General features: G+C 41.7%; 1 protein-coding gene across 4 annotated transcripts in view; it reads right to left on the reverse strand.

Annotated features, from left to right (window-relative positions):
• Nucleotides 1-1,566: 1,566 nt before the first annotated feature.
• The window catches only part of CCDC62 (coiled-coil domain containing 62), a 44,103-nt gene continuing 18,109 nt past the window's right edge, over nucleotides 1,567-27,560 (reverse strand). For all 4 annotated transcript variants that reach the window (XM_042962352.1, XM_042962353.1, XM_042962354.1 and 1 more), the window contains 6 exons: nucleotides 27,127-27,242; nucleotides 24,302-25,030; nucleotides 20,717-20,873; nucleotides 17,069-17,194; nucleotides 2,630-2,723; nucleotides 1,567-1,631 (listed from right to left, as the gene is read on the reverse strand). In XM_042962352.1, coding sequence (XP_042818286.1) covers nucleotides 2,670-2,723; nucleotides 17,069-17,194; nucleotides 20,717-20,873; nucleotides 24,302-25,030; nucleotides 27,127-27,242 — 1,182 coding nt within the window. In that variant the 3' untranslated portion in view covers nucleotides 1,567-1,631; nucleotides 2,630-2,669. The remainder of the gene's footprint in view (nucleotides 1,632-2,629; nucleotides 2,724-17,068; nucleotides 17,195-20,716; nucleotides 20,874-24,301; nucleotides 25,031-27,126; nucleotides 27,243-27,560) is intronic.

Raw genomic sequence — 27,560 nt, forward strand, 5'->3', positions numbered from 1 at the left:
ATGCTCAAATCTGGTTTGATCTCACAACTCTTTCAAACATACTGAGGCTGAGTCTCCCTAACAGAAACTGCTCACATATCTAAATAACTTAGGTTGAGACAGACAAGTAGATGATAATATTAAGATTTCCCATTTTGGGGTTATACGTGCTGTAATTCACAATAACGTGGTGGGGTAAGATAGGAACTGTAGATATTATAACCCTAGGAGCTCAAGTACATTTAGCCACAGAATAAGTTTTGACTTTTTTTTTTTTCTTCAAATTCTATAGTTCCCCGAAATCTTCCTACTTACTAGCATCTCGCCAGTGTTCTCTTTCTCTTTTCACTGGGCAAGTGACGTGTAGCCATGAACCTAGCGTTAAGAGAAGGAGAAATTTTCATAGTTTGTTTCTCAGGCTGGAAATCAGCCTCCCCGGGGACATTTTAGGTTTCCAACAGCTCAGAATCAACTGTACCTTTCTCAGACTCGCTCTGCACAGACCGGCCGGCCATGCCTGCAGGAGAAAGCAAGCATTTATAAAGAACTTCGGCAGAACCTCACCCAATTTCTCTTTTCAGCACCCTAATTAAAAAGGCTACATGGGGTGGCTCCTCCACTCTCACGAAAATCATCTCTGAAGTAGCACTGAAACCTTTCAACAAAGGGGCATTTATACAGCACAACGGAACCTTGATAACTGCAATGCTTAAGAAAACTACATTCCCACTCCCGAGGAAATTCACTTGCCAGGCTGGGTTTTAAGCGACTACCCTTCCTTATTTCACTCCTGTATACTACAAAGAAACCCAAGAGAGTTATTTTTCTTATTAAAAATATTTTTTATTGGCTGAAGCCGATCGATTCTCTTCTTTAGAAGGGATAGAAATGCACATTAGTATATTCTTTAAAAAATTAAATTACAAGTTAAAAGGGAAGTGTTTTTAGTCTTTAATGATAAAGAAAAAAAAACGCATATAAAACTTGATCTTCCAGCGAGCCTTTGTTTGTATGAGTAGACGGGACTTACTACAGACCCAGACACGATGGGGCTCTGTTCAGCTTGGGGAAAGATGGGCCTCGATTGTCAGTAACTGATGAGATACTTTCCAGTTAAAAATATGTTCTATCATATCATTTTATGTCTACTTTACACAGCGAAGTCCAGAGCAAAAGCCACGAAAGAGGAGGAGACTATTTCTCATATATTTGCAGCTGTCTCTGATAAGCTGTTGGTTGTAGTTTAAATGCATGCACAGGTTTTTTAAAAATCAGAGAGTGAAAATAGCACTTTATGTGCAAGGGTTCTCGATTTGATGTTCACTCTTTTAAAGAGCTTCTCTAGTACTTAATTCTGGTCTGCATCTTTACAGAGAAGTCTTTTTCTCTGTGAGCATAATATACATAATTGTGTATACAGACAATACACAATAAGGTCTAATTGCTTACACATAAAACAATATTTCTTCAACATGAAAACGGTCAACTTGAAAAGCAATAAAATACAGATGTTGAAAAACTAACTTTCAGTTTCTGCTTCCCTTTGGTATTAAGTGTTGCTTACAAAGGATTACAATCCTCTTTTTGTTTTCAAGGTTAAGCATTAGGTATTGATGTCTGCTTCCTGCCTTCCAAAGTTGGAAAATCGGCTTCTGCAGGAAGGAAACAACAGAGTGAATAAAATCAAGTCAAGGAGAGCGGTGGGCAGTGTGTTCTAATTCACAGTCTCTAAAAAATTAACTATATACATCCTGATTTTTGTCTACCTAAGGCCGTGCAAAATACCATAAGTCTTAACAGCTTCTCAGCAAAGAGAGAGAAAGAGAACAGGAGACAGGGAATAGCTACCTGCGTTTACTGCTTTCGCAGAGTTCTTGCTTACCCTGAAAGCATCTGAAATGATTATGTCTTTTAACTTCTCAGACTGGATTCTGAAGAAACTTTGCATATGAAATGTAGGTTTAACAGAAGGAAACAGATCAAGAAAGTGCAAACTACACCAATTAGCCTTTTTTCCCAAGATTTTTTTCTTTTTATTTATTTTTTTGTTTATTTATTTATTTTGAGAGACAGACAATCCCAAGCAGACTCTGCACCCCGATGAGGTGCTGGGACTCATGAACCATGAGATCATGACCTGCGTGAAACCAAGAGTTGGACACTTAACTGACTGACCCACCCAGGCACCCCTGAAGATTTTATTTTTAAGTCGTCTCTACACCCAACATGCGGCTCGAACTCACAACCCCGAGATCTCGAATGTACACTCCGTGGCCTGAGCCAGCTAGGTGCTGCAGTCAATGAACCTTTTTATAAAATTGAAACCCCATGAAAAGATTTCTTTCCAGACAGATATCCAGATGAAAGGCTGAAATGTTAATTTAGATTCTGATTTTGAAAGCTATCTGTATTCATTTCCTTATATTTAAAATTCTAGGTGTTGAGAACAAGAACTTTTTGATCTGCATTTCTCATACAAATTACTGACATTTTACTGATTAAATTTAGAAGGTATGTACAAATAGGTCAAACAAGAGAAAGGATTGCAGGTCAAACAAATGCATGGCCTTGACTCTACATTATCAACGTTCCCAAGTTACTTATTAAATATCAATGGAGATATAAAGGGAGATAAACAAAAGTGACTTACCTCTGACCACAGTGAATACTGAAGTTGACTTTTGTTTTCTTCAGTTAGTAAGGAGGGTATTTTTTTGAGCTGACTCTTCTGAGACTTCTAAGTTCTATAAAACAACTTCTAAATTAGTACCCAGGAGAGAAAAACTGGACAGTGCTTAAGACAATACACAAATATAGCAGAAATGCCTTTAAAAGACCTAAGGAATTAATGAAATACAATGAAGCATCCATCCAGCAAAGAGGTACTGATTTCCTATTCATGTGTGGGGCCCTTTCGTCTCTAATTGCCTAGTTGGAAGGCTCTGTTTGCTTTACCATGTACGTTATGCCTTAAACTCTGGCAATCAGCTAATACCCAGATATAACTGTCTCTTTGTCAGCCTTAATATGGACTATGTCATGAGCCCCTAATGATGACAAGGGTCATCAATAAGAATCGACAATTGTAAGTGCCACTGTTAATTATAAGTACTTACTGAGGGCTTGGTTAGTTAGCATTGTTAGCTGTTCTGGGAGATTTTTTTTTTAATGTTTATTATTTATGTATTTATTTTTAATGTTTATTCATTTCTGAGAGAGAGAGAGCATGAGCAGGGGAGGGGCAGAGAGAGAGGGAGACACAGGATCCCAAGCAGGCTCCAGGCTCTGAGCTGTCAGCACAGAGCCCGACGCGGGGCTCGAACTCACAGACTGTGAGATCCTGACCTGAGCCGAGGTCAGATGCTTAACCGACTGAGCCATCCAGGTGCCCCTTGTTTATTTTGAGAGAGAGAAAGAGAGCATGTGCACACGAGTAGGAGAGGGGCAGAGACAGAAGAGAGAGAGAATCCCAAGCAGGCTTCACGTCAGTGCAGAGCCCGATGCGGGGCTCTGTCTCCTGAACCAGAACCGAAACCGAGTTGGATGCTTGCTCGACTGAGCCACCCAGGCGCCCCTGGGAGATCTATTTTTAAAAAGGCGAAAAAGAAGGAAAGAGAAGGATGATACCTGGAAAGACAGCGGTAGACACAGCTGGCGGACTTCAGGGTGCAGGGAAAGCCTGCCTCCTCAGCCTCTTCCTCCTCCCCAGGGGGCCTGCATTTGAGCCAGGCTGAGGCTCTTCTCAGTGCTCCCAGACCTCCGGGCTTTAATCATCCCACTTCCTCTCTGCTCAAACAGCCTTCCTATGTATTCTACCATCTGATGTATTTTATTTCATTCCTTTAAAAACATTCTTCTGAAAGGGAGCTGCAGGCTTTCCCAGCCTGCCTCAAAAACAGGTCAAGAACCCCAACAGGACCGACAGTCTCGAGCTAGCAATGAGGATGTCGGGTCCCCTGTACTCGTCAAAAGTCCAAATTCAGTTTCAGGCTGAGTCCCTCCCTGTTTCCACCCCTCAACTAAGTAGGAAGCCTGCTGTGGGGCAAGGTGATGTGGTCAGCTATGCTGTGTTTTACTCTTTCTTTTCTCTCTCTTTAAATCATTGGGGCTTTTAAAAAATAGTCAATAGGGGCCCCTGGGTGGCTCAGTCGGTTGAGCATCCGACTTTGGCTCAGGCCACGATCTCATGGTCCGTGAGTTCGAGCCCCGCGTCAGGCTCTGTGCTCACAGCTCAGAGCCTGGAGCCTGCTTTGGATTCTGTGTTTCCCTCTCTCTCTCTGCTCTTCCCCTGTTCATGCTCTGTCTCTCTCTGTCTCAAAAATAAATAAAAATAAATAAATAAATAAATAAATAAATAAATAAATAAATAAAAATAAAAAATAGTTAATACACATTCAAATACGATAAAAAGAATATATATTCTTTTTTTTAATGTTTATTTATTTTTGAGAGAGGGAGAGAGAGGGAGAGACAGAGCGCACACGTGGGCAAGGGAGGGGCAGAGAGAGAATCCCAAGCAGGTTCCATACTGCCAGCCCAGAGCCTGCCCCAGGGCTCGAACTCATGAACCATGAGATCGTGACCTATGCCGAACCAAGAGTCGGATGCTCAACTGAGCCACCCAGGCGCCCCCAAAATAATATATATTCTTATCCCCATCCCTTTGGGTACATGTGAAGAATAACATATGAGCCTTTCAGTATCTTGCTTCTTTTCACTTAATAATATATCCCATAAGTATGTCCACATCTGAGCTCTTCCTCACTCTGTTTTATGGCTAAGCAATATTCCAGTGTGGACACACCATCGCTACTCCCTGAGTTCCTTTTTGCTGGACACTCGGGATTGTTTCCAAACTTTTGCTATTACAAAGCAATGCTGCAGGGGTGTCTGGGTGGCTCAGTCGGTTAAGTGTCCAACTCTCTATTTCGGCTCAGGTCGTGATCTCACGCTGCACAGGTTCGAGCCCCGAGGGGGGCTCCGTGCCAGGCTCTGTGCCGACAGTGCAGAGCCTGCTTGGGATTCTCTCTCTCTCCCTCTTTCCTTGCCCCTCTCCTGCTTGTGTGCACTCTCTCTCTCAAGATAAATGAACTTTAATTTTTTTTTATTTTAATGTTTATTTATTCTTGAGACAGAGAGAGATAGAGCATGAGCGGGGGAGGGTCAGAGAGAGGGAGACACAGAATCTGAAGCAGACTCCAGGCTCTGAGCTGTCGGCACAGAGCCCGACGCGGGGCTCGAACTCACGGACAGTGAGATCATGACCTGAGCCGAGGTTGGACGCTCAACCGACTGAGCCACCCAGGCGCCCCAAGATAAATGAACTTTAAAAAAAAAAAAAAAAGCAGTGCTGTAATGTAAAACTTGTACATAGGCCACTTTATACACATGTGGATGTACTGGTAGGAGAGATTCCCAAAGCAACACTACTGTGTCAAAGGCTCAGTTCTGCAATTTTGAGTAAATGGTGCCAAGTTCCCTGCCAGAAGGTTTGAATCACTTTGTGCTCCCCCAGCAATGTCTAAGAATGTGTTTGAGAAAAAGGCTTTGAAATAAGACCCTTGTTCTCTGCAACAGATGCCCCAAAATGGTGACGCAGACAGGCTGCTCAGAATTTTACCCTGCTTCCTTATTGCAAAAATTAAGACTTTTTACAAATTGGGGAGCCTGGGTGGCTCAGTCAGTTGGGCATCCGACTCTTGATTTCCACTCAGGTCATGGGGTTGAGCTCTGAGTCGGGCTCCAAGCTGCCAGCTCAGAGCCCACTTGGGATTCTCTCTCTGCCATTCTCTCTCTCTCAAAATCAATAAACTTAAAAGATTCTCTCTTTCTCTGTCCCTCTGCCCTCTCCCCCGCTCACACATTCTCTAAAATTAATTTAAAAAAAAAGAATTTTTACAAATCATTTGCTTTTTTCTATAACTATCCAGTTCCAAGGACCAGAGGGACGGAATTTGTAAAGCATGTTGCCAAGTATATTTCTGTGAATTACATTGTTTTTTAATGTTTCCAGACTCAGTTAATAACCTTCCAGAAAATTTATTACATCTGAAGGCAATACTTTTTCCAACTAATTCCAAACGATTATCTGATTCTAGCTATGGAATGTTAAGCGAGAGAATTAATCACTTTTCCTCACCTGTAAGATGAAAGGTTGAGATTACACCCTCTTCTAGGTCTTTCTAGCTCCAAAATTCTCTTAAACCAAGTTTTCACCAACCTCAAGCGGCTTTAGCATTTTTTTTCATTCTCTAGCTGAGGTTACTGTTTTGTCTTTTTCTTTTTTTTGAATTTTTTAACATTTATTATTTTTGAGAGAGAGAGAGACAGCACAAGTGGGGAAGGAGCAGAGAGAGAGGGGGACACAGAATCTGAAGCAGGCTCCAGGCTCTGAGCTGTCAGCACAGAGCCCGACACAGGGCTCGAACTCATGAGCTGTGAGATCATGACCTGAGCCGAAGTCAGACGCTTGACCGATTGAGCCACCCACGCACCCCTGTTTTGTCTTTTTTCTGATCATGTCCATTCCAGGTATTTATTTACTGAGCGTCCTCTAGCAGGTACTGTGTGTGCTACAACTAGGAATGCCAAAATGAGTATGAGGGGCTCCTGAGGTGCTCATAGAGGAGGGGAGGACATGTATGTAATCTGCTATCCTGCACTGTGACCTGTGCTCTCATGGAGATACATATATGGACACATACATACAAAGCCCTGCTATGAGGACAAAAGCGAGGGAGCTATCGATTATATCTTAGATAGGAATTTGACATAAAACCCTCCAGAAGAGGGGCACCTGAGTGGCTCAGTTGGTTAAGCGTCTGACTCTTGGTTTTGGCTCAGGTCATGATCTCACAGTTCATGGGTTCGAGTCCCACGTCAGGCTCCATGCTGGCAGTGTGGAGCCTGCTTGGGATTCTCTCTCTCTCTCTCTCTCTCTCTCTCTCTCTCTCTCTCCTTCTCTCTCTCTCTCCCCTTCTCTCTTTGCCTGCTCACTCACTCTCTCTGTCTCAAAATAAATAAACTTAAAAAAAAAAACAACAACCCTATAGAAGAGGTTAGGAGCCTGAGGCCATGAGAATGACTAGGAGTCGGCCAGGTAGATTATACTGAAAGACAGTTCTGCTCGAACACTTGTTTTGAAAATATGAATTTGTTCCAACACAGCCGATATATTAGGGAGCAATTTGGGCCTAATGTGAAGTTTGCATTTATTTACCTGCAATTTTGTCCACGAGAAACGCTAGGTAAATTGTGCCCAGTTGCCTGAGCCATGGCATGCCGGAATACAGACACACACCTGCACCCCTCAAACATCCACTGCCCTCCCCCAGTTTCCCCGTGTGTGTTAAAAGCCACCCCATCCACATCTGCTGCTATAACTTCCCAGCCAAGTACCTTCTTCCCTCATCCCAGTGAATCATAAGCTGCCACCTCCCCAACACCCAATTCCACACGCAAACTTCAGGTCTTTCTCAAGATAAAGTGCCATATTGCTTAGAGGACTTATCTATTTCTTAACGACTTAACATGTATAAAAACTGTCCTACCAGGGTGCCTGGGTGGCTCAGTCAGTTAAGTGTCTGACTTCAGCTCAGGTCATGATTTCGTGGTTTGTGGGTTCAAGCCCCACATCGGGCTCTGTGCTGACAGCTCGGAGCCTGGAGCCTGCTTCAGATTCTGTCTCCGTCTCTCTCTGCCCCTCCCCTGCTCATGCTCTGTCTCTCTCTCTCTCCCTCTCTCTCAAAAATTAAAATAAACATTAACATTTTTTTAAAATATATGCACTCTTTATTTTTTAAGTTTCATTTAAATAATGTCTATACCCAACGAAAGGCTCAAACTCACAACCCAAGATCAAGAGTCTCAGGTTCTTCCAAATGAGCCAGCCAGGTGCCCCAAGACTCTTTTTTTTTTTCTTTTAAAGTAAGCTCTAGGCCCAATATGGGGCTTGAACTCACAACACCAAGATCAGGAATCCAGGCGCCCCTTTTCTATAGTAAAGGATTAAATGATACGATCCAGTAGCAGGCCTAATATTCTGTAATTCTGAGCCAGTGCTAAGTATAAAGGGTATCTCAAGATACCTGTAATGACTGTAATGTGATCTGAAACCATTTGTGATCTCTACTAGGAACAAAGTCATAGGTATTATGTACTCCTATGACTTGTTTCCTATGTCCAGAATTGAAGGAAGTGCTAAATTTCAATCAGAGGTTAATTAAAATAAGCTTATGTGTGTTTTTTATTCACATCAAAGTTTATGGATCCCCTGAATTCTATTCAACAAACTCTGGTTAAAAATCTCTGCCTAACAAATCCATAGAGAAAAAAAAGGAGATCGATAATTAGCCGCCAGGGGCTAGGGGAGAGGGAAGGGGGAGTGACTGCTAATGGGTACGGGCTTTCTTTGGGGATGATGAAAATGTTCAAAATTAGATTATGGTGACAGTCGCATACTTTGTAAAATACACCAAAACCACTGGATTGTACACTTCACATAGAAGAACGTGATGGTATATACATTATATCTCAGTAAAGCTGTTTAAAAAAACCCTTACGAATACTTAAAAATCCTTTCTGCCCCAATGTAAAATAAATTGCTTCACTAATGCTTCAAAGAATCTGTCAAGAAAAAAAATCTTTCTTCCCAGAAAACACCACAAAGTCCATTAAGGTTTCTACTTTGAAAAGCTTATGTGGCATACATGTAGATATTCTTTTAAAAATCACTTTTTTTGGAGCTCATTCTTCTTTTTTTTAATGTTTGTTTATTTTGAGAGAGACAGCGTGCATGAGCAGGACAGGGACAGAGAGAGAGGAGAGAGAGAAAATATCCCAAGCAGGCTCTGCGCTGTGAGCACAGAGCCGAGGCAGGGCTTGAACTCAAGGTTATGAGATCATAACCTGAGCTGAAATCGAGAGTTGGACGTTTAACCGACTGAGCCCCCCAGGTGCCCTGGAGCCCATTATTCTTTCAGGCAATCTTTGTAACTACCTGTTGAAGCTCATGGCAATGAGCATGTTGATTCTAAAATGGTTAATGGTCTTGGGGTGCCTGGTAGTCTCATAGTGAAGTGTGAGACTTGGTTTCGGGGTTGTGAGTTTGAGCCCCATATTGGGTGTAGAGATTACTTAAAAATAAAATCCTTAGGGGCGCCTGGGTGGCTCAGTCGGTTAAGCGTCTGACTTCGGCTCAGGTCATGATCTCACGGTATGTGAGTTCGAGCCCCGCGTCGGGCTCTGTGCTGACTGCTCAGAGCCTGGAGCCTGTTTCAGATTCTGTGTCTCCCTCTCTCTCTGACCCTCCCCCGTTCATGCTCTGTCTCTCTCTGTCTCAAAAATAAATAAAAACATTAAAAAAAATTTTTTTTAATAAATAAATAAATAAATAAAATCCTTAAAAAGAAGCAATAAAATAAAATGGATAATGTTTTAGTTTCAGATCATCTGTGTCGCATGGAAACCACTCCATGGAACTCTGAATCTACCAAAACACCAATGTGATGAGGAACCAAGCAAGCAGTGCCCCCAGAGAGTATTTCATGGAACAAGGCAAGGACGTCTGCCCTCACTTTTCTGTCCAACACTGATCTGGAGGTCTTAGCCAGAGCAATAAGGTAAGAAAAAGACATAGGGCATACAGATCAGAAAAAGATATTCTTTGTTCACAAATGACATGACTGTCCATGTAGAAATCCCTAACCACCTATAGAAAACCTACCAGCATAGGTGAATTTAGATAGGGGCAATGTACAAAAGTCAACTGCAGTTCTTTGTGCCATCAGCAATTAGTGAAATTTAAAGTGCCATGTATAATAGCAGCAATAAACAAAATATTAGCAATACATTTAACAAAAGCAAGACGCCTACAAAAACTACAAAATAAGAGAAATGAAGGAAGGCCTTTTATTTAGGTCTATAAACAAACAAACAAACAAACTATATGGAGATATACTCTGTTCACAAATGTCAATTCTTCCCCAAGTGATCTATAAATTCAATGAAATCACAATATCCAACTGTATCTTTGTAAAAATTGACAAGCTGACTCTACAACTCCTATGGACCTGCAAGAGATCTAGAGTAGACAAAGCAATGTTGCAAAAAAAAAAAGTAGAGTATGTATACTACCTGATTTCAAGACCCTCTACAGAGTTATATAATCAATACAGCGTGGCATAAGGAGAGCTACCAGATCAACAGAACTGATAGGAGACTCCAAAAACAGACCCTTGCATATACGGTCAACTGAGTTTCAACAGAGTTGCCGAAAGTAATTCAACTGGGAAGGGCAGTCTTTTCACCAAATGGTGCTGGAACTGGATACCTATGTGAAGAAAAATGAACCAGATCCTCACTTCATACCATCTGCAAAAATTAAATTGAGATAAACCATAGACCTAAACAGAACCTTAGAACTTTCAGGAGGAGACAATATTTACAACCTTGGGGCAGATTTCTCAGGACACAAAAACTGCCACTTAAAAAAAATTTGATAAACTGGACTTCATCAACATTTTATATTTCTGCTCTTCAAAAGACACTTAAAATAAAAAGGCAAACCACAAAGTGGGAGAAAATATTTGCAACATATCTGACAAAAGACAGAGGCCTTGTGTGCAGAGTATATTAAGAACCCTTACAACTGAATATAATAAAGGAAACAACTCAAACTTAAAATGGGCAAAAGACTTGAACAGACACTTCACAAAAGTATAAAAAGAGCCAATAAGCACACAAAAAGATGCACATCATTAGGTTATCAGGAAAATGGAAATTAAATGGCAACCACATGAGGGCACCTGGGTGGCTCAGTCCATTGTGAGTTCCAGGGCCCCTGCCCCACACTGGGCTCTCTGCTGTCATCGGGGAGCCCGCTTCAGATCCTCTGTCTGCCCCTCCCCCACTCACGCTCTGTCAAAAAACAACAACAAAATAATAAATGGCAACCAGATGCCACTTCACATTTATTAGGATGGCTAAAATCAAACTGACAAGGGGGGCCTGGGTGGCTCAGTCAGTTGGGCGTCCGACTTCGGCTCAGGTCACGATCTCGCGGTCCGTGAGTTCGAGCCCCGCGTCGGGCTCTGGGCTGATGGCTCAGAGCCTGGAGCCTGCTTCCGATTCTGTGTCTCCCTCTCTCTCTGCCCCTCCCCCATTCATGCTCTGTCTCTCTCTGTCTCAAAAATAGATAAACATTAAAAAAAAAATCAAATCAAATCAAACTGACAAAACCAAGCACTGGTGAGGATGTGGAGCACCTGGGATGTTCATACACTGCTGGCAGGGATGCAAATGGTACAAACCACCCTGAAAAACACTTTGGCAGTTTATTAAAAAGTTAAGCATGCACCTGTCCTATAACTAGTGATTCTATTTCTAGGTATTTTCCTTAGAGAAATAAAAACATATTTCCATTTTACAAAAGGTTTATATAAAAAATGTTCATAGCAGCTTTATTCGTAATAGCCCCAAACTGCAAACAACCCACGTGTCCCATCAACAGGTGAATAAACAAACTGTGGTCTCGTCATACAATGGAATACTGATCGGCAATAAAAAGGAGTGAAGTACCAGTATACACAACAACATGGACAAATCTCAAAATAGTTCTATTGGAAGAAGCTAGACAAAGAGTACATACCATATGACTGCATTTATATGAAGTTCTAGAATAGGCCAACTATTCTTCCATGATCAAAATCAGAGCAGTAGCTCCCTGGAGTAGGGGAAAGGGGGAGTCCACGCCAAAGAACATGAGGGAACTTTCTGGGGTGATGGAAATGTTCTATATCTTGACTGGGATATTGGTTAAATGAGTGTATACACATTTATCTAAACTTACTGAACTAACGATCTGTGTTGGTTTTCATTAAGGAGTAAGTACTTAGGCATTAAAGTCTACAAAGTTGATCTTATTTTATTTCATTTTTTAAATTCAAGTTAGTTAACATACAGGATAGTCTTGGCTTCAGGAGTAGAATCCAGTGAGGGGCGCCTGGGTGGCTCAGTTGGCTAAGGAGTAGAATCCAATAATTCATCTCTTACATGTAATACCCAGTGCTCATCCCGAAAAGTGCCCTCCTTCATGCCCCTCACCCATTTAACCCATCCCCCACACCTTCCAGCAGCCCTCAGTTTGTTCTCTGTATTTAGGAGTCTCTTATGGTTTGCCTCCCTCTGTTTTATCTTATTTTTCCTTTCCTTCTGCTATGTTCCCTTCTGCTATGTTCATCTGTTGAGTTTCTCAAATTCTACGTATGAGCAAAATCATATGATACGTCTTTTTCTGACTTATTTCACTTGGCATAATGCCCTCCATTTCCATCCACATTGTTGTAAATGGCAGGATTTCATTCTTTTTCATTGCCAAGTAATATTCCATCACGCGCTTGCGCGCACGCACGTGTGTGTGTGTGTGTGTGTGTATACATACCACATCTTCTTTATCCATTCATCAGTCAATGGATATTTGGGCTCTTTCCATAAATAATTTGGCTATTGTTGATAGCGCTGCTATAAACATTGGGGTGCATGTGCCCCTTCAAATCAGCATTTTTATATACTTTTGTATACTTTGGATAAAATCCTAGTAGTGCAGTTGCTGAGTTGTACGGTAGTTCTATTTTTAATTTTCTGAGGAACCTTCATACTGTTTTCCAGAGTGGCTGCACCAGTTTGCATTCCCACCAACAGTGCAAAAGGTTCCTCACCAACATCTGTTGTTTCCTGAATTGTTAATTTTAGCCACTCTGACAGGTGTGAGGATGTATGTCATTGTAGTTTTGATTTGTATTTCCATGATGATGAGTGATGTTGAGCATCTTTTCATGTGTCTGTTAGCCATCCGGATGTCTTCTTTGGAAAAGTGTCTATTCATGTCTTCTGCCCATTTCTTCACTGGATTAGTTTTTGGGGTATTGAGTTTGGTGGCTTCTTTATAGATTTTGGATACTAACCCTTATCCATTATGTCATTTGCAAATATCTTCTCCCATTCCATCGGTTGCCTATTTTTTTTTTAAATGTTTATTTATTTTTGAAAGAGAAAAAGAAGGACAGGGCAGGGGAGGGATCCAAAGCAGGCTCTGTGCTTACAGCAAAGAGCCGGATGCAGGGGTCAAACTCACAAACCACAAGATCATGACCTGAGCGGAAGTCAGAAACTTAACCAACCGAGCCACCCAGGCGCCCCTCTGTCAGTTGCCTTTTAGTTTTGTTGATGGTTTCCTTTGCTGTGCAGAAGTGAGGCCATTTTTGCTTTTATTTCTCTTGCCTCTGGAGACATGTCAAGTAAGAAGTTGCTGTGGCCTAAATCAAAGAGGTTGCTGCCTATTTTCTCCTATAAGATTTTGATGGTTTCCTGTCTACATTTAGGTATTTCATCCATTTTGAGTTTATTTTTGTGTATGGTATAAGAAAGTGGTTCAGGTTCATTCTTCTGCATGTCTCTGCCCAGTTTTCCCAGCACCACTTGCTAAAGAGACTGTCTTTATTCCATTGGATAGTCTTTCCTACTTTGTCAAAGATTAGTTGGCCATACATTTGTAGGTCCATTTCTGGGTTCTCTATTCTGTTCCATTGATCTGAGTGTCTGTTTTTGCACCAGTACCATACCGTCTTGATGATGACAGCTTTGGAGTATAGCTTGAAGTCCAGGATTGTGATGCCTCCAGCTTCAGTTATCTTTTTCAAGATTGCTTTGGTTATTCGGAGTCTTTTCTGGTTCCATAAAAATTTTAGGATTGTTTGTTCTAGCTCTGTGAAGAATGCCGATGTTATTTTGATAGGGATTGCATTGAATATGTAGATTGCTTTGGGCAGTATTGACATTTTATTTATTTATTTATTTATTTATTTATTTTTTAGCATTTATTTATTTTTGAGACAGAGAGAGACAAAGCATGAACGGGGGAGGGTCAGAGAGAGGGAGACACAGAATCTGAAACAGGCTCCAGGCTCTGAGCTGTCAGCACAGAGCCCGACGTGGGGCTCGAACTCACAGACCGCAAGATCATGACCTGGGCCGAAGTCGGCCGCTTAACCGAGTGAGCCACCCAGGTGCCCCAGTATTGACATTTTAACAATAAAAGTTCTTCCAATCCATGAGCATGGAATATTTTTCCATTTTTTGTGTCTTCTTTAATTTCTTTCATAAGCTTTCTATGGTTTTCAGTGTGTAGATTTCTTGCCTCTTTGGTTAGGTTTATTCCTAGATATTTTATGGTTCTTGGTGCCAGTTTCATTCTTTTGCATGTTGCTGTCCAGTTCTCCCAGCGCCATTTGCTAAAGAGACTGTCTTTCTTCCATTAGATACTCTTTCCTGCTTTGTCGAAGACTAGTTGGCCATATATTTATGGGTCCATTTCTGGGTTCTCTATTCTTTTCCATTGATCTATGTGTCTGTTTTTGTGCCAGTACCATAGTGTCTTGATGAGTACAGCTTTGTAATACATCTTGAAGTCCAGAATTGTGATGCCTCCAGCTTTGGTTTTCTTTTCCAACATTGCTTTAGCTATTCAGGGTCATTTGTGGTGCCATACAAATTTTAGGATTGTTTGTTCTAACTCTGTGAAGAATGCTGGTATCATTTTGATAGGGATTGCGTTGAATGTGTAGATGCTTAGGGTAGTATCAACATTTTAACAATATTTGTTCTTCCAATCCATAAGAATGGAATGTTTTTCCATTTCTTTGTGTCTTCTTCAGTTTCTTTCATAATCTTTCTATGGTTTTCAGCGTATAGATCTTTTACCTCGTACAAAGCCGATTTTAAAAGAAGTATTTCAGTGTTCGTACAGACCTTTTTTTATTTTAGTTTTTTGGTCAGGGACACAAAGAAGTTTAACTCCGTGGCTTTCATATATCTTTATGCACACAGCACACCCAAGTAATGTACCTGGAATCTTAAATTTAAAGCCTCAGTTCTAAGCTCTTATTTTACAGATTAGGAAACTGGAACCCCAGTATCCCGATTTCAAGTTCAATGCTCTTTTCACTATTTATATTAAGGCTATAAAATCCACAAACCAACTTACATCATTGCTACTGAAATGTTACCGGGCTCAGAAAAAGCAGTTAAAATTAACATGTAAAACACTCCCCCAAAAGAATGACAGATTTAGAATGAGTATGTTGCAACTGCTAATGAAATAATAGCTCTAAGTAACAGTAATCAAAGAATGCTAAAATCATTAAGTGAACTTTATAAATATAAAAGCTCGGGCTGACCAACTCTTGAACTTCCAATGAACCTTTACATCCACAGGTGGCACAACCAGAGATCCGGGTCCTCCTGATGCGATGGAGTAGGCAGCAGGCAGCATCGCCAGTGAGGCAGTGATGCCAAAAGGAAAACACCAAATTGATCCCAAGTCTAACCAAGTCACTAGATCTAAATACCAGTTCTTAGGAATCATGGAGGACACAGGAATGTGTTAAATAACAATGAGGACAATCAGCAAGATCCAGAATGCGGGAAATTCTACAGGACAAATCACCCAGTGTTTCTTCCACAACTAAATGGCAAGAAAAAAAAAAAAAAAAAAACAAAGGGAGAAGGAGAAGAAGAAAGAGGAAGAAGAAAAGGGAGGAAGGAAGATGGTGAAGGACCTGCCAGTGATTGAGACTTTATTTCTATTTATTTATTTATTTATTTATTTATTTATTTATTTATTTATTATTTAGTAAACTCTACACCCAATGTGGGGCTCGAACTCATGAGCCTGAGATCAGGAGTAGTGTGCTCTTTTGACTGAACCAGCCAGGTGCCTCTTAAGACAGACTTTTTTTTTTTAATCTTTTTTTTTTTAACGTTTATTTATTTTTGAGACAGAGCATGAACGGGGGAGGGGCAGAGAGAGAGGGAGACACAGAATCGGAAGCAGGCTCCAGGCTCTGAGCCATCAGCCCAGAGCCCGACGCGGGGCTCAAACTCACGGACCGCAAGATCGTGACCTGGGCTGAAGTCGGACTCCTAACCGACTGAGCCACCCAGGCGCCCCAAGAGAGACTTTAAAGGATATATCCAAATGCCAAGTATGGACCTTGGTTGATTTAAATAAAGAGTAAAAGGGCATTTTTTAGATTAATGGGGAAAACTTAACATGGTCTAGTCATTAGGTTGATATTAACAAGTTATTGTTAACTTGGCTGGGTATGACAGTGTTAAAACTATTTTTTTTTAATCCTTATCTGTGAAAGATACATAATAAAGTTTTTAAAAAATTTTTTTAATGTTTATTTTTGAAAGAGAGATAAAGATACAGCGGGAGAGGGCCAGAGAAAGAGGGAGACACAGAATCCAAAGAAGGCTCCAGGCTCTGAGCTGTCAGGACACAGCCTGATGCAGGACTTGAACCCACAAACTTTGAGATCATGACCTGAGCAGAAGTTGGATGCCTAACCTACTGAGCCACCCAGGTGTCCCTGAGTTAGTATTTTTGTTTGTTTTCTCTTGTTGTTGTTGTTGTTGTTTTTAATATTCATTTACTTTTGAGATAGAGGGAGAGTGCGAGTGGGGTAGGGGCAGAGAGAGAGGTAGACAAAGGATCCGAAGCAGGCTCTGCACTGACGGCAGAGAGCCCAATGCGGGGCTCGAACTCATGAACCGTGATCATGACCTGAGCCGAAGTTGGACGCTTAACCGACTGAGCCACCCAGGTACCCCACATAATGAAGTTTTTATGAGTGAAATGATATGATGTCTAGGATTTGCTTCAAAATGCTAAGAAAACATGTATGGATAGGGGAAGATAAAACAAAAATGACAGAACGTTGAAGGCCTATGATTTTAATATTCTTCCTACTTCTGTATTTGAAGTTTTCTATAGTAAAATATATAATCTTATATCCCAAGAATTTATATTCATACGCCCAGGTAATTAGAAAGAGGAAGTTGGGGCACAGTGACTTTTTTGTGTGAATTTTCCCTCGTCCTCGAAGCCAGTGTGCTACCTCTCTGTCTCAGAGACATACAGGAACTTTCCTTCTAACAGAAAGGGATGCCCGACCAGTGACGTCTGCGCGAGAGTACTCAGTGGAGTATTCGGATACACAGAGGGGTCAAAGGAAAAGTAACCACATACCTTATTGGCACTGCTGCTGAAACTCTCAGAGCTGATGGGGAGCAGAGTACTCAACTCCAGGTCCGTAACCATCTGCCGAGACTCTGCCAGCAAACGCTGGAGCTTGCTTGTGGGCGAAAAGTCGTCCTGGGAAGACAACACAACGTACGCATTCAAGAAATCAAGAAGGGTTTTGAGATGTTTATGTTTACAAGCACAGTGTGATAAACACAAATGTTAACCACCCACTAATGTTTCTTTGACTTTAGGCATTACATATCAAAGCTGGACATGAAATACTACAAGAACCAAATTCCATTTATTTCTTAGAACCTACTTTGCTAAATAATTTGACTTCAACAGACCTTACAACTAATTAAGTAACATCCATGCGATAAAAAGAATCCTAGGCTGGGGCCCCTGGCTGTCTCAGTAGGTAGAGCGTGCAACTCTTGATCTTGGGGTTGTAAGTTCGAGCCCCACACTGGGTGTAGAGATTACTTAAAGATAAAATCTTTAAAAAAACAAAAATCCTAGGCATTGTTTAACTCTCCTAAATTAACTTTCCAAAGTCATAATTACCATGCTCATTAGTATGTCAAAATACTTGCAAAATGTAATTTTAACATTAAACGCTTGTAAGCTTTTAAGGGGCACCTGGGTGGCTCAGTCAGTTAAGCGTACGAGCTCAGGTCATGATCTCACTGTTTGTGAGTTTGAGCCCCGAGTCGGGATCTGTGCTTACAGCTGAGAGCCTGGAGCCTGCTTCAGATTCTGTGTCTCCCTCTCTGTCTGCCCCTCCCCTGCTGGTGCTCAGTCTCTCTCTCTCTCAAAAATAAATAAACGTTAAAAATTTTTAAACAAATAATATAAAAATATGTGGATATGTGCCTTAATTTGTTCTTGTTTAATTTTCAACTTTGGGATCTAAAGTTTTAGCATGACAACCACTCTTGAAAGTACCTAGACTATTTTTTTGCTAAGAAAAGTGAAGTCTGATGTTCCAGGAACAAAGATGATCACTACTGACCTGGATTTAGAAGACATTTAATAAATACCTGCTGAGTGAATATATCTGTGTGTGTGAGCAGGTGCGCGTGCACACACATACACACACACACACAAATGTATACATATATATGGACAACATAAGCATGTAATATATATATACTGCCTCAAAAAATAGGTACCAACCCTGAAAAAAAGTTTACAAGAACTGAAAAGGTAGTAACTAATATTTCCTCTCATACTAACAGCTTTAAAAAAATTAACATGTCTGAGGGGCACCTGGGGCCTCAGTCGGGTAAGTGTCTGACTTCAGCTCAGGTCATGATCTCATGAGTTGAAGCCCTGCGTTGGGCTCTGTGCTGACAGCTCAGAGCCTGGAGCCTGCTTCGGATTCTGTGTCTCCGTCTCTCTCTGCCTCTCCCCTACTTGTGCTGTTTCTATCTCAAAAATAAACATTTAAACAAATGTTTAAAAATTAACAGCTTTGAGGTATAATCAACATATAATTAACTACACAATTAAGTTGGGGTATCTAGGTGGTTCAGTCGGTTGGGCGTCCGACTTCAGCGCAGGTCATAATCTTGTGGCCTGTGAGTTCAAGCCCTGCATTGGGCTCTGTGCTGACAGCTCAGAGCCTGAAGCCTGCTTCGGATTCGGTCTCCCTTTCTCCCTGCCCCTCCCCCACTCGCGTTCTGTCTCTGTCTCAAAAATAAATGTTTTAAAAAACTATGCAATTAAGCTACATAATATGCTGAGCTTTACCTATGTACACAGCCCTGACACCACACCCACGACGGACAGGGAAGCAAACCTATGCCCCCTGGGAATTCCTGCTGGAGTCGGTCCACCCATTCCCAGCCAACACTGATCTGTCTTCTGTCACCAGAGACTAGTTTGCCTTTTCTGGAATTTTATATAAACACATTCATATTTTTGTCTATGTGGCATCTTTCACTCAGCATAATCATCTTGAGATTCACCTGTGCTGTGTATCGTAAGTAGTTTATGCCTTTGTACTCCTGAGAAGTACCTCACTGCATGCGGGCATCATTTTGTCTATTCACCTACTGATGTATATTTGGGTTGTTTCCAGTTTTTCAGTTAATACAAATAAAGCTGCTTGAGTATTCACGTGCAAGTCTTTGTATGGACGTGTTTCCATTTCTCTAGTGGAATAGCTGGGTCATATGGTACATGTATATTTAATTTTTTAAGAAACTACCCAAGTGCTCTTCAAAGTGAATTTTCTTTTCCCACCGCCAGTGAATGAAAGTCCCGGTTGCTCCAGATTCTAGTCAACACTTAGTATGGTCAAGTTTTAACAAAGAGAACACCCATCAAATACCCATTAGGGGCCAGGCCCTAAAATATCTCATTTAGGCCAAGCAAGTGTAATGTTATTATTGCATATTTGCAAATGAAGAAACTGAGGCTCAAAGAAAGTAAATAACTTTACTGAGGTCATTGAGCTAAGACAAAGCAAAACAAGGACGTGAACCCAGATCAGTTTCATAGCCTGTTCTCTCCCCCAAGTAAAGCCAGAAGTAATTAAGTTCACTTCAACTTATTTTCACTCTGACAGAGCTGTAACGCTGATCCCATTTATGGTGAAGGCACCGGCTCATGTGTGACAGTGACAGTGCAGTAACAACCTCACTGACCGTCAGGAGGGGCATGAACAAACTGACTTATTCAATCAATAGACTACATATTGATCAGCAGTCAAAATGAAGGGACTAAGTCTTCAAGTATCAGCATGGATAAATGTCACAAAATATTCACACAGTTGGAAAAATCATCGCAAAAGGATAGAGACAGTCTTTTACCACTTACACACATTTTAAATACACACAAAACATTATGTAATGTTTAAATATATGTTTTTAAATAGTAAAAGCATAAGAAAAAGCATGAATGCAACTTCAGGATAGTGGTTAACTGGTGGGGGGAGTGGGCGAGGGGAGAAGGCACGTGGGACCCACGCTTTATCTGTAGTATTTCATTTCTTGAACAAGAAAAATAAAACAAATGTCACAAAGGTAAGCATGTCAAATGTGAATGTAGGTGCACAATTGCTTGTTACAGTCTTTTTTGTTGTATTTAAAATATGTGTATGCACATATATATGTAATATGTATGTATCTACCAGTCACCAGGAGGGCCTGAGGGACATCTGGCCTGGAGTTAACTCTATAGAATAACATTTATTTTTTATGTTTTTTAAAATTTATTTTGAGAGAGAGAGAGAGCACATGTGTGAGCGTGGGGAGGAGCAGAGAGAGACGAGACAGAGAGACAAAGAAAGAGAGAAAATCCCAAGCAGGCTCCACACTGTCGGCATGAGTCTGTTGTGGGGCTTGAACTCATGAACAGTGAGATCATGACCTGAGCCGAAACCAAGAGTCATACACTTAACGAACTGAGCCACTGAGGCACCCCTATAGAATAATATTTAAAGGAAATAGAAGGTGAGTAACTGTGACTTCAGTTAAATGATATAATTAAAGTCCCATAGTTTAGAAAAAAAACAAAAAACAAAAAAACAACCCTGAAGAATGACCAAAATTAAGCACACGAACCACAGTGCTACAGGAAAATTAAAAGCATGCTGGGGAGAAGTCTTGCTTGAATGAGTTGGGTATCTCTAAGCAAAATACAAACCTTCTCATTGGACAATGGTGCCTCTTTGTTGAATAACAAAATCTTAGGTGAGTTCTTTGTATCAGAAGAGGGCCCTGTCTCTATCAATCTCTCATCCTCTTGTGCCGCAGCTTTTGAAGCACCCAAACAGTGGGAATGCTGGATGGCAAACAGCTCACTACAAACAATAAAACCAAACGGGACAGACATCTTAAAGTGGTAGCAAACATGCGTCACCAATACTCTTACGCTTCAAACTATCTCAACAGGAAAAAAGTTGTTTTTCTTTTTAATGAAGAAGCTCAAGTTTGAGTAGAACATTAGAGATTTGAAGAGAATAATTGAGTAGAATATTATCAATTAATGCATACCCTTTGCAGTCAGAATTAAAACAGAATTCTTAGAGGGTAACAACAGAATAGGGAATTTCCATCCCCCTTCCAAAAAGAAAGAAGAGAAGGGAAAGGAAGGGAAGGGAAGGGAAGGGAAGGGAAGGGAAGGGAAGGGAAGGGAAGGGAAGGGAAGGGAAGGAAAAGAAAAAAGAAAAGAAAAGAAAAGAAAAGAGAAAAAAGAAAAGAAAAGAAAAGAGAAAAGAAAGAAGGAAAATCATCCAAAAGGGAGGGGAAAAATTAACACAGGTTAAACTCGTGAAAATTTTGGGTTTTTGGTTTGTGAAGTTGATTTTTGTTAATGGTTTTTAAAAGTCCAACCCTTTTGTGAGAGTCGGACAGCACCGTGTGGCTCTTCATGCTTCTGCAGGCCGTCGGTATCGGGAGAACAGAGCCGTGTAGCCAAGCTTCGGGGTAGGATATTAGAGTTTGGGCTCAAAGCAGAATGAATGGCAAAAGCTGGCACCCCTTCCTCCCACGTGCCCTGTAACCGAAGAGGAGCAGGCTGCCCGTGGCTTCTCGCTCCACAGGTAACCCCCCCGTGGTCTGGCTGGCATGGGATGGTGGAACAAACGGGAGCATTCAGCCCGATAATAAAGTAGGTACACAGTAAGTGCTTATACTCTAAGGGAGAACATAATTATCTTCTGTGTTTAGCCACGCATTTGTCAGGTGACGTGTGGGCACCGCCCCTCTGCTGGCAGCATGAGTCCTGTCAAGTATTTCAAACCAGGGAGGTCAAAAGGGTCTTGAAAGAAAACTCCAAATTTAAATTTGAATTTCTTTCCTACGTTAAATTTCATATATGTCCACTGCGCTCTTAAACCTAACATAGGGGCTGAGCACAGAGCCTAAATAGGATTCTCTCTCCCTCTGCCACTCTCCCCTGCTCACGCTCTCTCTCTCAAAAAAAAAAAAAAAAAAAAAAAAGAAGGGGCACCTGGGTGGCTTGATTGGGTAAGTGCCCGACTCTCGATTTGGCTCAGGTCATGATCCCACAGTTTGTGGGTTCGAGCCTCGCACTAGGCTCTATGCTGACAGTGCGCAGCCTGCTTGGGATTCTGGCTCTCCCTCTCTCTGCCCCTCCCCTTTTGTGTGCACGCACATGCTCTCTCTCCCTCCACCCGAAATAAATAAATAAACTTAAAAATTTTTTTTTAAATAATGTTGTTAAACCATGCACTCAACAAACATTAAAAAAAACTACAATAAACTTTCCCCGTAATCTATGTGCATTCTTCGCTCAGCAGTGAAAATGCACAGTTGTGCTCTACTGATAACTTGCAATTATTTAAAGAAAATCTGTGAAAAACAAACACAAATAGATAACTTTCTACTGATAACTTGCAATTATTTAAAGAAAATCTGTGAAAAACAAATACAAATAGATAACTTTGAGTGGCACCACCATTTTACTTTAAAATTTCACAACAGACAATAACTATCTGTATGATTTTTTTTGTTTATTTATTTTGAGAGAGAGACAGAGCATGCAAGAGGGAGAGGGACAGACAGAGGGATAGAGAGAGGGAGGAAGAGAGAGAATCCCAAGCAGGCTCCACACTGCCAGGGCAGAGCCCGACATGGGGCTTGAACCCATGAACCATAAGATCACGACCTGAGCTGAAGTCAAGAGCCATATGCTTAACTACTGAGCCACCCAGAACCTCATGTATGATTTTTAAATGACTTAGGCTTCTAAAAGGGCCAAGGAAAAATCCAAATAATGAAATTACCAGAAAGAAATTTTAATCATAAAGTCCTATGAAAGTCAGCGTGATGACTGAAATAAGGCTCTCAATATAGAAACTTCATTCTTTCTGTAATTTAAGAACAAAGAGCTAGGTTTTATTTAAAAATTGCAGGGGTGCCTGGGTGGCTCAGTTGGTTGAGTGTCTGACTTCAGCTCAGGTCATGATCTCATGGTTCATGGGTTCAAGCCCCACTTTGGGCTCTGTGCTGACAGTTCGGAGCCTGGAGCCTGCTTCAGATTGTGTGTCTCCCTCTCTCTCTGCCCTTCACCTGCTCATGCTCTGTCTCTCTCTCTCAAAAATAAATAAACACTGAAAAATTTTTTTAATTGCACACATTGGGGCACCTGGGTGGCTCAGTCGATGGAGGGTCCACCTCTCAACTTCAGCACAGGTCGTATCTCAGGGTCATGGGATCAAGCCCTGCATCAGGCTCCATACTGAGCATGGAGTCTACTTGGGATTCTCTCTCTCTCCTGTCTCTCTCTCTCTCTCTCTCCCCCCTCTCTCCCTCCTACCCCTCCCCCCAAAAATGTTTTTTTTAATTTCAGACATTATTATAGCACCCCTCAACCACAAGATTCTGCAAGTTTTTTTTATGTTTCTCTATTTTTGAGGGAGAGAGCACAAGCTGGGGAGGGGCACAGAGAGAGATAGAGAGGGGCACAGAGAATCCAAAGCAGGCTCTTAGCTGCCAGCACAGAGCCTGATGCAGGGCTTGTACCCAGGAACCGCAAGATCATGACCTGAGCCGAAGTTGGATGCTTAACCAACTGAGCCACCCAGGCGCCCCAAGATTCAGCAAGTCTAACGATAAGATGAGCCTGAATAATGCAGCATATGCTAATGACTAATCCATTTTCTTCTCTTAAAAAAAAATTAACCTTTCTCAGCTTGTTATGTACAAATATTATTTTTCTTGCATGATTTCAAAAAGTGAGAAGGTTTGGGAAATGTAAAATGAACACAAGGGCAGAAGCAGTTGGATACGGACATATGTCACTGGGGGGTTGGGGGGGCAAGTGGAGGCGAAATTCTTATCTGTGGTCTAGGGAATGTAATCTCTGCAGAAAAACAGCTTATCGATTCACACGGGATCCAGGGGTGAGGAATGCTCCAGAGCGGCATTCTGCTCCGTAAAGTGACCTACTGTTAGCTTTAAAAAAAAAAAAAAAAAAAAAAAAATTTGCCCAACTCATGACAACTGGCTTTGTTTTCAAACAAACCCTTTGCCTCAGAAGCAGTCCTAGGTACAAACTTTTCACTGGAATCTAATAGGGTCTCTTTGCACAATCAGAAACTCGACTATGTGCTGATGAAGAGAGTAACCGTTTGGCCCCAGACGTGATTTCTGTTTGCAAACACTGCTCTCTGCTTCCCAGTGAGCGTCGAGTGGCTAATGCCCTTTCCATTTCCAAGCACAGCATGTGGGGTCCCCGGGGGTTAACAATGCCAACATCACTAACCTCGTGGAGGAGTTGTATTTCCGTCTGCTGGCACTTTCTGCACAAGTACACACGGATTTGTGGCGAACGATTCTTTGCACTTTGGAAGGCTTGAAGATACTCATCCATTCCACGTCAGACATGTGGCCTGGTGCCTCGATTATGAAGTTACTCGGGTGGCAGCACTTGGATTCCCATATGTCACTTTCCCCCAAACAAGCTTCGTTTTTATGGCAACAGGAGACTCCAGACCTTTCCATGTCATCTTGACATTCGACATTCAACTTTTCCGGTTGTTTTGCCCCAGAACAGCTGGCCAGGCCCAGGTACACGTTAACATCATGCCACTGTTTCTCATCAGATAAGGACATTGATGTTTCCAAGAGTTGTTTCTCTTCATTCTGAATCTCTATCCCATTCCCTTTTGGTGACTTTGCATGGATCTTGCAAAATGTACTTTTGTTTTCGGCTTCCATCGGCATTTTTCCTCCCAGAGACCAAGACTTTTGCTTCTCCAGCAAGTCTTTTGTAAATAGAGATGAGAAAGCAATTACACTTTTCCCCCCAAATGAAGTATTAACCTGTAGTCTCTTCTCTTTGCATACATCACAAGGGCTCTTGTCTGACCTATTTTGCTGAACCAACGTGGTCTCAAATTTTGGGTCTTTAACCAGTGACTTCTGATTTTTCTCTCTCTTAATATCGACTTTTGGGCGGTTATTCTCAAGGTCTGACAAACACATGTCTCTGCTACGGTGGCATTACAAAAAACGTAAGTTATAAGATACACTTAATACCGTCATTCTAAATATTTCACTCAAACCCCATTAGTTGAGCTAAATCCTATTAAGACCCATTTGTATGAAATGAAAAGGTAAGGTAGAATATGTATTCTTTCTTCAGAGCCCGATTTCCACCTGACTTCAAGGAAGTCTTTCTGACCAGCAAGCCCACACGCTTACTTTCCCTTCCTGCCTTCCACTCCCCCCGTGCTTACTGCCTATACTGCGGTTACTGCTTTACTGTATGTATTCTCTAATCATGCAGCAAACTTCTTATTATAACTATATTGTTCACCAACTTTCATGTATATATCTTGTCTTTTCAGTAGACTCATAAGTTGGTTTTTTTTTTAATGTTTATGTATTTTTGAGAGACAGAGCACGAGCAGAGCAGGGGTGGGGAGGGGCAGAGAGAGAGGGAGACACAGAATCCAAAGCAGGCTCCAGGCTCTGAGCTGTCAGCACAGAGCCGGATGTAGGGCTTAAATCCACGAACTGTGAGATCATGACCCGAGCCGGAGTCGGACGCTTAACAGACTAAGCCACCCAGGAGCCCCGACTTGTAAATTTCTTAATGTATAGGCCTTTTTAGTCCTCCTGGCACTTCAGGACAGCCTTTAACATACATTAGGTATTCCGTAAATACCTGTTCATTGGTCTGTTATTCCTCTTCCTATTAGTGTCACAGTAAACAGAAGTAAAGCCAGGACTGAAAGGGGACAGAGATTCAAGGGACAGAGATACAGTGGAAAGTGCCAAATGTGTTTACCATACTGCATTCATGACCGACCCATTGATCTGCTAGATATTTACACAGCGATATACTGAAAGCTGGTCTAAAGTAAGAAAGGCATGTGTGCATAAAATGAAGATTAAGAACACTATACAACAGGATACACCGTTAACTAAACTGTCTTCATGTCACGTGTATTCAGGTATTCTGATCTGTAGAATTCTGACCCCTCAGACAACTCAACCCCCACGTTTCCAGAATGGCACAGGCCATGTCACGCTCTTAGAGAATAACTTCACCCATCTCGCCCAAGTGCCTCCCAGGGGCAATGAGGTCCAAACAAGGAAAAAGCCAGTGTGATGGGGGCTCTTGCCTGCAAGAGAACTCTGGGCTGGTGTGGTAAGTAGCAGCAGCAGCAGCAGCAACAGCTGGGACACAAAGCCAAATGTAACTACCCCCCTTCCCCCCCAGCAGAAGGCCTCAAAAGAAAAGTACAGCAGTCACACTGTCCGGAGGGACAGTCGCTCCCCACGTCCACCGCTGCAACTGCTAACTACCAGCAAAGGGGCTGCTGGGAGCGCAGGGCGGCCTCCACACCTGCGCGGTTACAGCCCCCCCCGCCCCCCCCCCCCCAGCGGTGGGGACCTGCCCTCATTCCTGTGCCCGGTCATGACTCCCATGTAACACTGGTGCTTGGAAAAGTAGACTAAATGTAACTGTGGGGGCAGCTGTATGCCTGTTAAATTAAACCACACCTCATATATTTGTATTTTAACTTTACAGAGACCAATTTAATTCATACACTACACTGCTTGTTAGAGGTATGAAAAGGTGTCTCCTTCTATTAACAAGGAAAACAGGAAAATCCAGCTAAAATCAGAGATCACCCTCAGCTAGCTGAACTCCTACTCCAGTCATGTATACCATTCGCTGGCGTTATTTCTTTTAGGCAAGTGCTATGTCCTAGGCGTCTTTATTTTGCCCACCCCCAGCCCCGTGAGTGCTAAACACTACACACTAAGTGCGCCTGAAAGAGGACATGATTCACCTCTGCGGTTTCCACTTGCGCTGGAAGCCTTGTACGCAACAGACGCACAAATAATGCTAATGAATTTCTTTCATCAAGTGGCTAAATCAGGATCGTACCTAAAATTCTCAGATCAGGTCTCATTACAACACAGGATTATAATGGTGATTACTAGCTCCTATATATTTATTCCGTATCCCTTAGGGAATGACGGTCAATACTGGCCTACAGTAAGTACTTAATAAGCAGACTGAACGATAAAATAATATACAAGATCATACTAGCAGCATCTTACTAAGGTTACCTGGATTCCAGAACCTTTGATTCCTCCATCTTTGAGTCATATATCTGTAATAATTCCTGGGAATTTTCCACATTAAAATTAAGAAACTGCAGATCACTCTGTTGTTTTACATAAATCTGCCATAAATATTGATAAGTAAGTTGTGACAATAAAACTATATTGAGTCAACATTCAAATGCTACAACACGTCAGATGGTGACTAGAGACATATGCTAAATATGTTTGCTTTTATTTTTCCTATGTTAGCACTGAGATTTGTTAGTATAACTGGTTTCCTAACCTTTCGTTACCATAAGCCAAACCCTACTGATTATGCTAAAGGTGACATACCTTTAATGTACTTAGGACACTAAAAGCACCATAAGCAAAAATCGGCAGACACACGCTTTTCCTAATTTGATGTTTGTTTATAAACGTGTCCCACCTAACAGTAA

This window comes from Panthera tigris, chromosome D3 (assembly GCF_018350195.1).
Source record: "Panthera tigris isolate Pti1 chromosome D3, P.tigris_Pti1_mat1.1, whole genome shotgun sequence".
Lineage (NCBI taxonomy): Eukaryota > Metazoa > Chordata > Mammalia > Carnivora > Felidae > Panthera > Panthera tigris.